The sequence below is a fragment of the Pteropus medius genome, unplaced genomic scaffold (genome assembly GCF_902729225.1).
Source record: "Pteropus medius unplaced genomic scaffold, Ma_sr-lr_union100, whole genome shotgun sequence".
Lineage (NCBI taxonomy): Eukaryota > Metazoa > Chordata > Mammalia > Chiroptera > Pteropodidae > Pteropus > Pteropus medius.
In genome coordinates this window covers 3,310,266-3,323,596 of record NW_024349224.1, presented here as the reverse complement: position 1 = coordinate 3,323,596, position 13,331 = coordinate 3,310,266, and the positions used below count along the sequence as shown (strand labels likewise).

Below are 13,331 nucleotides of genomic sequence, written 5' to 3'. Positions count from 1 at the left end.
AGATTAGCACTATGCCCATTTTATAAATCAGGAAACTAAGGCTGCATAATTTGCCTAAAGTTACAAAACTAGCAAGTAGCAGATTTGAGAATCAAACCCAGTCTGGTTTAAGAGCCTACATCCCTAACCATAACATTATAATACCTCAGGAATTAAGTTCAACACACAATCTGAGTCCAGAGACTTAGGTTCTGGTGCTGTTTCTGTTTTTCCTAAGTCCTGGGGACCTAGAGTAAGTCATTTTGAAACTCTGAGACCATTCTCCCTACGTGTAAATTTAGAAGACTGGACTCAAAATCAGTAATTTCCTAATAGAGTGGAAGCGAGTATGAGAGAGTGAGGGTGGTGAAGGGAGCGACCATTTCCATCAGAGCAAAGACTGTTTTGGAAAATGAACTGCTCTGCTAGGACTGGAGGTTATGAAAAAATCTTTAACAGAAGTTTCTTTCTTGGAGCCAATGGACTCCAAGTGGGCTGGCACTGGGAAACCCGTGAAATCCTCTCCAAATGCAAGCAGAGTAGCTGTAAGTACACAGGCGTTATTTTTCTAGGGGAGATGATGTATGGCTTCCATTCAATACTCAAAGGAGCCGATAACTCCAAAAAGGTCTAAGGACCTATAAAATTCGTTGTCAGCTTTATACTCTCGGAGGAAACTGGCAATGCAAGTTTGTAAAGCATGCTTTGAGAAAACCTGCATTTCTTAAGTAAGAGCAAAATGTCATTAGACAATGATGAATAAGACATATTAAAAGTAATCGTAGCCCAATAAACTGGGCTAAAGCTACTTGAAATGTGCTTTACTGGACACGAAGTTAAAATATCTCGTTCGGAACTAGCTCATTATCTGAAACACATGAAATGTGTTCAAATTTTTTCAGAGTTAGAGACTTAAACCAAGGAAAAAGCCCAATCACTAATTATATATAAAGTATTTATTTTTATGCACATATTTACCTACAAAATTTACAGAAAATAAAATGATGCAGAATATATAGAATGTCCCCTTAAGACTTCTTAGGAGCAGAGGGTTTTATTGCTACAGTTCGAAGAATAAAATTTTATACACGTGAGAGCCAAGATGAAGACATTTAAGTTAAATGGTAGCCTTGTTAAAAAGTTTTTGTCCTGTCATTGAATCTTCAGCTTTACATTAAATGAAATTTAAAGATCGCTCATGGAATAATTTAAATCTTTTCAAAATCTTCTAATAAACAGGTAAAAGGCACCTCCAGTTCTTTAAAATATTTACAATAATCCCAATAGTTTAATTTTAAGGGCTATTATAGTACATGTGGCTAATATGCATACACAGTATGTCAATAACACTCTCTAAACAGTGAGAATTGTAGACTAGTTTGTGGCACTGCTCCCGAGTTCTCTTGGTGATGGGTGGATGGTCAGTCACGCCTGTGCGATACTGGTGTACCAGCACGTCTACCACGGCATAAAATCCAATTATCTAAAACGACTATCAAATTCCCAGACAATACATAATTTACAACTAAACTTGTATATTCAGAAGCCTTTGGAGTGTTCTTAAAATTATTAAAAAAAATATAAAGCAAATTTAGCATGAAATGAAAACAATGAACAGGAAAATATCACGATAGTGGCTGAAGTTCACTATCTGGTTTAACAAAAATTGTTTCTCAAAACAGCTATAATTTCTGACAACATAATGGAGATGAGTTATCTCAGTCTAAGCTCGATCTGATGTTATTCCTGCATTGTGATTGAGAGGACTGTGAGAGCGAAAGGCACAGCCACGCGCGACGGCAGGTTCTGGAGCTGTGGGGATGACGAGCAGAGGTTCCTGACGCACTGGAGCAGGAGATCACCGTCCACAGGACGCTTCCTCTTTAACACTGGCATTGATTTGCTATTTACAGTAGTTTGCAAAAATACATTATAAAAACTGGATGAGGTTCTGTTTCTAAGTTTAACTTAGTAATGTACATACTTCATCTGCAAAAATCTTTGCAGGAGCCGAAGTACTAAAGTGACAATAATACTGAAAGACAGATAATCAAAGGTACCAAAGCACTGATGACGTGAGTCGTCCCCCTCAAGATTCCGGGTAAATATTGCACACTTCTCGTCAGTTGCTGCTGCTGCGAGGCCGTCACGTATCCAGCTGTAAGCGGGATCCTGTATGGCTTTCTGCTGTACCAGTTGTTTGAAAAAGGCTGTTTTAGGTCCCGTAACAATGAGTGCAGATTGTCACTGAACATGAGGCCTAGGTTTCAAAATTAGTTTTCCTGTCTGTAAAAATAAAAAAAAAAAAGTTTTTCAATACGTAGTTCTATTAAAAACACCACCGCTCAACAATAACCCTTAAAGGGCACGTGAGGGGATGAGAACACCTACTTTAGTCGTGATTAAGAATTAATGGTTGTTTTCAAAGTTTTCTTTGTGTGGAGCTTTCCTCCAAAATCTTTATTACTTTAAAACACACAAATACAATCTTTATTTGATGAATTCCATGTCCACTGGCTACCTAAAAATCAGCCAATCCATCCACTGGATAAAATAAAATCCCAACCTGTACACACTAATTTATGAAGCATATAAAACATGAACAAAACTATGTACCTGGCAAAGACGTTTCCCCTTTTCCAACATTAATTTTAATCTCTTCAAATTAAAACATAAGCCAATGGCTGGAATGACAGACACTCATACACAGCTGCCACAGGGCTGACTGTCCTATTTATGCAAAAAAAGTACATGCCACATAACCCAAATGATTCCACTTCTAGGAATTTATCTGAAGAAAACTAAAGGCCAGTGTGAAGATGTACACGTAAGTGTTATGCATCTGTTCAGCATTTACTGAGTGCCTCCCGTCTGCCAGGCCGTGTGTGAAATGCTAGGGATCCAGTAGCGAACTCAACGAAGCCCCTGTCCTTGTGGGGTTAAGTTCTACACCAACTTAAGATGTAAGTTGTAACATACAACTTACATGACATGCAAAGTGTGGAAACGAAACGGGGATCAAACTGATACAGCCATTAAAAGGGGACAAGGTGCAAAAAAAAATGGAAAACCTTAATTGAGATAATACAGGTAAAAAGGTGAGTCCAGGATCTCACACATGCTTAATATCTAACATATAGTGGCTCTTAAATCCTAACGTGTCAAAGGTTTGAAAAACCTGTAACACATTTTTTATAAAAAGTAAATGAGGATATATAACAAAATATAAAACATGGTGATTATCTTTGGTTGGTTAAGATTCTGGGTGGTTTTAATTAACACATTTTATTATTATCCTCAGGTCAAAAGTGTTGTCAGGATTCTAGTTACCTCTCGATTCTCGCTTTCACTTAACTTTTTGGTAATTTGAGTTTTGGTAATTCCTCAATATCTTGGTGGAACTTTGATACTCATTTCCCACTGTTTGAGGTATAATTTATATACAGTAAAATGCTCAATCTTTGTGTAGATTCATGTGTTCTGACAAATGTATATACCCACGTAGCCACTGCCCAGACAAGCTAGAGACCATCACCATGCCCTAGAAAGCTCCTCCACGCCCCTTTCCGATCAGCAGTATCCCCACTCCCTACTGGAACGTAACCCCTCACCACAGATTAATTTTGCCTGTCTCTGATCTTTAAATAAATGGAATAATACAGTGTGTGTTCTTTCACATCTACTTATTTCACTCAATGAGTTTGAGATTCATGTTACTACGTTTTAGTAGTTTGTACCTTCTTGTGTAAAATATTCAATATTCCACTGTATGAATATACCACTATTTCTTTATCCATGGTTTGAGTCTATTTTACCTCTATTTTAAATTACATGAATCAGATATTAATGCAATTTCGCTATAAAAAATTCAAACATAGGTAAGCTAAAGTCATCCTTTCCATCTTCCTGAAATTCTAGCCCTCTTAGAAAAAAAAAAGTTTTAGCATGAATTCTCCCAGATTGTTTTCTATGGATTATATTCACATATATCAATAAAAATTTGGTGTTTCTAACATGCTGAAATATTTGAGAGTAAAATGTATCACTTAGGGTGTGTTCCAAAATTGTCTGATGAGGCAGGTGGCCAGGGGTACAGAGGAAATAACAGCCATGGCTTTATTATTAACAACACTGGTCAATGGGTACATGGGAGTTCACAAGTCTTCTCTTTGTGTCTGGACATTTTCATAATTAAAAAAAAAAAAATTTAATGGTACCAAACTGAACATATTGTTTGGCAACTTTTTGCACCCAACCTTCCGTCATGCCCCTATTTATGGATTCGCTTCCGGTTTCCTATGACATGGCTACAGCACGGCCTATTTTACCACTCCCCTGCTGGGAAATACAAAAATCGTTTCCATTGTTCACTACTGCAAAGGATGTTACAGCAACTTCGCGCTTGCCTTCTATGTGCATGTGTGATGGGCCCCCCAGGGTAGATGGGGAGAAAACCAGAATGGTTAACTCTAAAAGGCATACATGTTTTACGTTTTAGAAGAATGATAAAAAGCACCCTCCGAAATGGCTGTACCAAAGTATGTTCTCAACAAGCAGGGGGTGGGCGCACCCATTTCACCAGGTGTTGGAATTATCAAAACGGTTCACTGTTTCCAATCTGACAGGTAACACAAATGGAAACTCAAGTTTTACTTTGCATTTCCCTGATTATAAATGAGGCTGTCCAGTCCTTACATGTTTATTGGCCATTTGTATTTCCACTTCTGTGATAATGACTTACCTTGTTCTGTTTTTAAAGTGTATTATTTGTCTTTTTCTTATTAATTTTTAATAGGTCTTTAAATATTCTGGATACTATTCTTTACAGATACCTATCACATACTTTCTTTTAATCACTGCTTAATATCTTGCCTTCTGCTATACAAAATTTTCAAAGGCTAGTGCATTTAAATGTATCCAACCTCTTCCATTATGGCATTTCTGTTGTGTCCAAAGAAGGTATTTTTGTATAAATATATTCTTTTGTATTTTCTCCTAAAGCTTTTATGGTGGGATGTGTATGTCGTTTTAAATGTATTTAAGACTTTACTTGGAATTAGTTTTAATTGATGTGAGGCAGAGATCTAAATTCATTTTTCCTAAATGAAGAACCAAGCGTCTTAACATTAGTAAATAGCCTGTTTCTTCCCTTTTGACTTGAAATACAATCCTTATCCTCTACTAATTTTTAAAAAATCAAAATGTCTAGTCTTTACTTTCTTCCACTGATCCAATTATCTTCCTGCCTTAATGCTTTTTTTGCTCTCTATTCTAATTTTCTATACTTGGTAGGTATCAGTTGTTTCAAGGCTTTTTAATTGAAGGTAAAAACACTTTTATAAATAAGCAACTCAAAACTGTCAGACTCTTATAATACATCAATACAAGATCAACTTTTAAAAACACAATAGGCTCCTATGTCCATAGTCTGTCAATGAATCTATGACTCTATTTAAGATCCTACACACAGTATACCATTAGAAAAATAACAGCTGACAAAACCAACATTAATGAGTCATTTTTGGCCAATAATTAACACTGTATTTCATTGATTCTAAGATGGCTTCAATTATAAGATATGTCATGATTTTGTCATTTAAAAAAGTTAAACTGTCAACTCTTACCAATTTACTTATAAGACACCATCGATTTAGATGCGTCTCGATTTTGGAGATGTTAAAATGTAAAAAAAAATAGTCTTAGAATCAATGCTATAAGGAAAATTCCCACTATTAATTACATAGTGAGTATTTATCGTTAATAAAATGCCTGTTCTACTTAAGCCAAAACATTTCAGTCCTTTCACAGAGTTATAATTTTCTAATGAAAAAAATACTTACGTCATCACAAGACATATTGTACTCTGCTAATACAGTTCGACATCGAGCGGCTATTCTGAATCAATGAGGTCAAAGGAAAACTTCTCATTTCAAGAGTCAGCTTTTAACAGCACCTAGATCATCGAGAAGGTGCTTTAACTCAGATCAGAGACTAAAAGTCCATTCACGGTAAAGGATACATTGACGGTGCCACTACTCTCTTGTGTATTCCAGCGAAGAACAAGCCTATCAGAGTGATACAGCTAATGGTGAAAAACGGATGATTCCATAATGATGTGAAGAAGGACACCTGGAAGAGAGTTTGAAGGATAAAAGTGTTAGAATCCTGATTCCTACCGCCCCAATCATATATAAGATATAGAACATTTTAATCCCCTAATGTATGAGCATGTGAAGATTTCCAGAAACCCTAGTTCTCCACATTGCTATGCTATCATGATAAATACATGTAATACGGGTTTTATATCTTCAAATGCAGTAACACAATATTGCGATACTCCCTCCTTTCGTTCCAAATACTTGAACCATTACAAATTCATTCCTATAATCGAAAACCACCCTACCAAAAATATTTACTGAACCTTCCTAGTGAGAAGCAATTTTAAAAGCACAAGACAAGATGTTCCGCCAGAGCAGGGCCGCCGGCTCGCGCCCTGCTGCTCACTCCCAACATCTGAAACAGCCCTTGGCAAATGCAGGTGCTCAATAAACATTGCTGAGTGCAGGTGAGGCCGCTGAGCTCAACGAAAACGCAAGTCAAATGTTACCTAGTTACCTTCCCTGTTAAAAAGCTTCCTTAAGAGAGCTGGGCGAGCTCTGCCATGCACAACCCAACCCCGGTCGAACCATTTCATGCCACACTTGCACATGTGCTACCATACTCCTTCTCTCCTCTCCACCTGGCTAACTCCTACACATCCTTGTAAGACTCAACTCCAGCATCGAGATTTCTCTCTGCAGAAACAAACATGAGTTTGGTTTTGAAGCTGAGATTCAGATGGCCACATGACATTCGAGCGGGGAAAAACAATTAGTAGCTATCCATAGAGAACTAGAGCTCAAGAGGAAAAAAAGGCTAATTTCAGATGTGGGCACAATCAGGTGACAGCAGAAAACATGACAATACACAATACTAAGACTATTTAATTTAGATGGAGGAGGGTCCAAGATCCAGGATTGGAACAAGAGGAGTCAGACTACTGGGAAACAGTAAAGTAGACTGAAGAAAAAGAGAAAACAAGTATTCAGAGAATCTGAAAAAAGAAACTGAATGAACTAGCAAGTAAGTGGGAGCAGCGGAATCAGGCTGAGGGCTTCTGTGCTCTACTGTCGGTACCAAGAGATGCCCCCAGGTTTCAAGACAGAGAACTAAACGTAGGAAAGGACCTGGCAGACGGCCTAGCCTGGTATCGGTTAAATAATCTGTCAAATGCAGAAATGAGAGGCTAAAAACATCAGGAGGGAAGCAGCTCCCAGAAGGATGAGATCCTGAAGACAGATTAATATTCCAGAGGAATGTCTTCTTACAACCTGTGAGGGCAGCTGAACTCCCAGGGGCCAGCTAAGTTCCATGCGCCCTGCAGTGTTATCACATTCAGGGTTCTACGCTTTAACTTTAATTCATCAGCCAGTACCAGTCTTCTTTCTTCTGTGGCAACAATCAACTGCATCCAACAATCAACTGCATCCCCTTGGCTCAGGCGTTCACGTACTTTCCAGGATGCCATATTCCCGCTCTCCCGGGGTTCTTCCAGCTAGCCACTGGCTTCTGAGTTTGCAACTCCTGCTACAGACACAATTGCTATTTAAAACTCCTGTCAGGTTTGAGGTTATTAAATACTAAAATATAAAGAGCCAACCCTTAGGCTAATCGTTATATTCTCACCTAATTTAGAAAATCATATTAACTACAGACTTTTGGGCCTACTTCGAATTACATTTAATTCTGTGATTTATTAAGATCTCAACTAGCTGAAATCAGCTTATATTTTTCCCAATTAGAAGTCAGATTCATTTCCCAAGACAGACCTTTTTCAATCTTCTCGCCAGCTACCTTCACTCTGCCCCTGAAGATGAATGCCAAGCGCAGCCTTAAGATCAGATTTTATAAATGAACACACAAGAGAGTTTCCTACCTGCCACAAAACCCCTCTATTAACATAAAATCCCATCACCACCCTCCTCTGCCTTCTACCCTTGTACACCTCCCTGCCAGTGGATAAAGTCAGGGAGGCTACATGCTAAATAAACCCTTGGCTGACTTGCCGTGCGGTCTGCTGACAAAAGCCTTACTATTAGGTTTTTCTCCTGTATAACCTAAAAAGTTATAAATAGAGCTAATGGAAGTAGTCTACCTAGTTACAGTTCAAAACGGAGAAGTGAGGTTAAGATCTGTAAAAACTACATCACCGTTACCTAAATAAAGGGGCCTTGGGGGCGGGGAGGGGGCAGGACGTCACTGATAAATTGGAGACTACTGCTTCTCTAATAAAAAAGCCAGAGTTTGAAATTAAGACACAAGTTAGTAGAAAGAGGGAGAAATTTGAGGAACATGCTATCGGCTTTCGTCAAAGGATGCTTCGAGAACCAAGATTATGAAACCTGTTATTGCACTTGCCGTAGGGGTACCCTTGGCCAGTGCCCGATGGGAGCTCTCTCAGTGTTTCCTATATTAAACTTCAGGCTGGGTATTTTTTTGAGAGAGAAATGCTGAGGGAAAAAAAAGTTCTGCTAGCTCAAAGAACTTACACACGTGTTCTACTTAAACAATGAAAACCACGGAGCCGGCTGTGACTTTATCGGTTAGGGAACTCAGAGACCAACCTAGAATTCAACTTTGGCGCATGTGCTGGCCCACACGGCCTAGAGTGTCAGTGACCTGATCTCCTTCCTGGTTTTGACCTCCTAGTCTCATCAGATTTTGCCAGTCTTGACTTTTAATTACATTTATATTTTGCTACTTTATTATATGCTTCCTACGAAGTGGTCTCAAATGTTTTATGGGATGAGGGAGGATATCAACAAAGATAATTCACAGGAGAAAATGTTGTTTCACAATTTTTAAAAGCTGGCACCGAGGACACGAAATGAACAAAGCAGAACAAAGACAACGTTTACACTGAAATATGTAAAAATATGTTCAAATGAGATACGTAAGCTGGACACAAGTTCAGAAAGAAATGAGAATGTAAGTGAAGTAATATTTCTGGGGCTTTTTTTTTCCTGTCAAGAGACATCATCCAAAATGGCCAGCCAAAGGTCTTCTTAAGCAAATTAATGTTAAGCATATTTTTAATATGATGATTAATATCAGTGTTAGTAGAAATAGGTAGCATGTGGATAACACTTTACACTTAACAAGACACTGCTATAGCCAGCATGTCATTTAATCTACTAAGGTTTTAAATGAAAAGTTCTACCTTTTGTGTCTCAGGATCTATCAACCAGTTCCAGGCACCCGTAGCTGTACAGACAGATACCACTATAAGCAGCACTGATGAGAGATAAACACGAAATTAGTAAGGAAATAAGCTCTTAATGTTTGATACTACATCATCAGTTCCTAATAAATGATGGCCAAAAGACACAGCGCTTGATTAAACGGAAAATGCACTTGACCCAGGAATTGGGAGACCTGCCATGTAACCTTGAGGGATTCTCTAAAACACTGTGAACCTTAGTAATTGAGGATGATACTGTCTCCCAATTTCTTGTCAGAACTTAAGAAGATTAATGAAATTAAAAACGACAAGAACCAAGATGGTAAAACTATAACGTAAAATTCTACGTTATTTAACTTTTAATGTGTTTTGTGCTAATATTGCAGATGCTGTAAATTAAAAAAAAAAAGTCTCATTTTCTAATGTAAACAAACCAAACAAAGACTCCTTTATAAATGCACTAAGAATTCTGACTAAAGGATTTTGCCTTGCAGATAACTGCCTGCTGTTCAATTAAATAAAGGCCAGTGTTAGGCCGAAGTGTGGATGGAGGCACCAATCAGTATCAGATTTTAAGGGACTTGAAGGAAGGCCAGGGTAGAAATCACTTATAGTTAGATCTTATAAAACGTTTTTTTCTTCTCATTAATATAAAATTATTTTTAAGATCCTAAACAGGTAAGTAACATTTAATAATAAGTGGCATTAAAAAAAATAGTAAAAAGGGATCAAGACTCAGTTAATATTCTGATCGAGACAGTCATTGCCTTTCGCTGGGCACATACGTTTTTTCAGTGCAGAGATCAAGCTTCAAATAGCAATACGGATATAGCAAAACCTTAATTATCTAGAATTCCCGGCGATGCACTGTTAGAAGAGGCAAATGACAGGGAAAAATCTCATTTTAGGTATTTAATAACAGAATCAAAATTTCAAAATTATGTTCTCTGCTCAGAACAGATTAAACTCAATTTCCTATCATTCTATATTTCCAATAAGAAATATAGTAGTTTGTTTGTTTTTTAATGAAGCAAATTCAACCCAATGAAAGGGACTTCACACACCTACTTTTACATGTACATTAACCATGTTATTAATATGCAAGACTGAGACCGTGAGCCAGAAAATGTATGTTCAGTATGTTACGTTTTATGAGATAAAACAGCAACACATACATTTGAAAAGATTCTCAAGCAGCAGTGAAACAAGTAATTCCTATGTAAACCAGAGAACACGAGAAAATTCATTACTTGTGAATTCTGACCAATCAGAATTCTCACAGCATATGAATTAACACTTTGTAAATAGATCGAATAGCAAAATTACATGAGAAACTGTAACATAGAAAAGGTCCCCCCAACTTCACAACTTCTCTTTGGGTCCCACAAACCGAGTTACACTCTGAAATAAAGTCCTTGACGTGTGCTGTTGTATTTCTTTCTTGGTAGGAATTAAGCTTCAACATCGAACATCCAAGAAATTAAGACTGGTCCCAAAATAAGTTAGCTTTTTTTTTTTTTTGCTGATGTCATCACTTGTGTATTTGTCTGCATTTCCTATGTATTTCCACTGGGCACTATCACGATTCTTTCAAATCATATTTTGCAGTATTCATGATATTTATGAATAGACAATAATAAAGTGAATTTTTTCCAGGTTAGGCTCCAAAGCAGCACAATTTTGCTGTTAAAATCAATTAAGGGTAATTTTATAAACTTTGCAAGTGTACGTTAAATATGATTGTCCCTAACAAAACTCTATTTCAACAGCTTGTATGTAAATTGTAAAACCGCTATACAGGTTATTGAAATTTTTAGTATGGTGCTGCTTATTGAATTTGTAGTATTTGTTTTATGAAGCATATTTTAATAGAAAAATAAAAATTCAACCACAAACACTGTACTTTTAGGATGGCCACTTTTCTTAAAAATTTCTTTATAATGCATTGTTTACAATGTTAAATAAACTTAAAAACTGTCAAAACAAAAGGAAATCCTATGGTTTAGTAAAGCAAGCATTTGTTAAATCAAGTTTTACATAAAAGCAAATCATTGCTAGGCGGGAATTTAAAAAAAAGTCTCAACTGTCAGTTTATTTTCCCTTAAAAAAACATTCAGGCACTTACTTCTCCAACGTCCAGTGGCAGGTTGCAAACAATGAATATATTCAGTAAGTCTCCTCTCGAAAGCCTTGAGATCTAGGCAAAAAGATTTCAATCCTCTAATTAGCTACTCTCACTAGTTTGAGTCTATTAAGATGAAATTTTAGATACTCTAACTGCTTCAGGTCTTAACACACCAACTTACATGTATCACTGCACTGTTACTTCGTTTACTATGACAGCTTTAAGCACTTGACAAAAACATTAGGTTTCTTTAATTCCAATTTCACATATAAGGAAACTGGCTGGTTCACTTTTAGAAGCTTCGTAAAATGGTATGAGGAAAATCAGCAGCAGCCTCAAGCCGGAGCCAAAAGCTAGAAATTTGGGAGTTGCAAATAGAAGGATCAAAATCAGGTCGAGGTTTAATTCTGTTGGAACCAAGAACTTCCTACTAAACAGAACGTATTACCTCCCTCACCCCACGAAGTTTTCGAGGTCTACTTGAATGCAATTACTCGATTCCGATTTCTAGCCCTTCTATTTAATTAACGGTTATGCTTTCTGTCTGGTCTTACTGGACTTCAGACCCGCTAATGCGTGGGTGCGAAAAGACACAGTCCCCTTTCCACCCTCCCGATGGGTTACGGGTGATCTTGACGCTATCAAAGCCCGACACCTTGTAACAGACAGGGGCGTCCGAGGTGTTCCCTCTGAACGAGCAAGGTGGGCTAGTATTCCCCTAGACGCGTTTTTTAAACGTTAAAAGGGAGATCCAGAGGCACTCTTACCCCGGCAGTTGCCAGAAACCAGCGCAGGGATTAGGAAAACAACTCGCAGGATTATCGGAATAAAGGAATTAGGGATACAACTCACGGGGCTATCACAATAAAACGAAGATAAAGTGAATTAGCATGCTACAATGCAAGAAGTGCAAATGTTTACTGATGAATAAAAAATGGCCCGGAAGGCGAGACCTATGGTTTAAGCTGGGAAGACTAAAGGGAGCTGATGCAACGCCCCCCAGCGTCCGCAGAGGCCACGCGCGCCAGAACCAGCGTCCGGCCGGGTCCGGTCGCCCCTCGGCCGCTGGGCCGGGCGGCTGGGCCGCTGGGCCCCCGCGCTCCCGAGCTCCTGACCGCGTCAGTCCATCCTTCGCGGTCCTCTCTCCCCGGGGCGGGGTCTCCGCGACTCCTGTCCCCCCGGCTTCCGGAATGAGCTCAGGGCGCGCCCCGGCGGCCCAGGAAGCCCGCCGTACCTTCTGCCTGCTCCAGCGAGTTCATGTCGGGCGGCAGCTCCGGTCACGGCCGCGGTCCCGTCCACATCGCAGCTCCGCGGCCCCCGCCCGGCCCGCAACGCCGACTCCCACCTCTAACCGCTCCTCTCGGCCCCTCCTCGTCGCACCGCCCCTTGCCTAGACCCGCTACGCTCATTGGGCATCTCTGCCGGACCCCACAACTAAGACGATTTTCTATTGGCCAACTTCTGCACCGGCCTCGGGGGCCCAGCTTGGACGGTCAGCCGGAGGGGCCAAGAGCTGCCGGCGGCCGGGCTCGCGAAACGCTGGCGCCGCCTCCTGTCCCGGGGAGGAACTGCAGCCTGTCCGAGCCCGTTTGTCCGTTCGTCTGTTTCCAGTTTCGGCTTCGTTTTTTTCCTTCCTCAAATACTTATTGAGCGCCCACTACCTTCCGTGCAGTGTTCTGATCGCTGACAAGGGATACAGAAAACAACGAGTTGGCCCTCCCTCTAGGACTCAAGAGGAAATATGCACGGAACTAACTAGAACCGAAAATAATGAAATTTCTTACAGTTCCTCTTTCCTAGATACCCAACCCCTCAAGCATTTCTCCCTAGATTACTTTTTTTCTCACGTCAACTTTCATAAATCATAAAGGAGGCCAATAAAGTACCCCAAACATCCAGAACTCTAAAAAAAAAAAAAGTCTGTAAGGGATCAACTACATTTATATT

General features: G+C 39.3%; 1 protein-coding gene across 1 annotated transcript; it reads right to left on the bottom strand.

Moving 5' to 3' along the window:
- Positions 1-916: 916 nt before the first annotated feature.
- CNEP1R1 (CTD nuclear envelope phosphatase 1 regulatory subunit 1) lies at positions 917-12,776 on the bottom strand. The gene is made up of 6 exons (XM_039880821.1): positions 12,619-12,776; positions 11,385-11,456; positions 9,239-9,312; positions 5,999-6,108; positions 5,820-5,874; positions 917-2,265 (listed from the first exon to the last, which is right to left on the bottom strand). Exons 1-6 carry the CDS (start codon positions 12,641-12,643, stop codon positions 2,224-2,226), a joined length of 378 nt encoding a protein of 125 aa, XP_039736755.1. The 5' UTR covers positions 12,644-12,776; the 3' UTR covers positions 917-2,223.
- Positions 12,777-13,331: the final 555 nt, after the last annotated feature.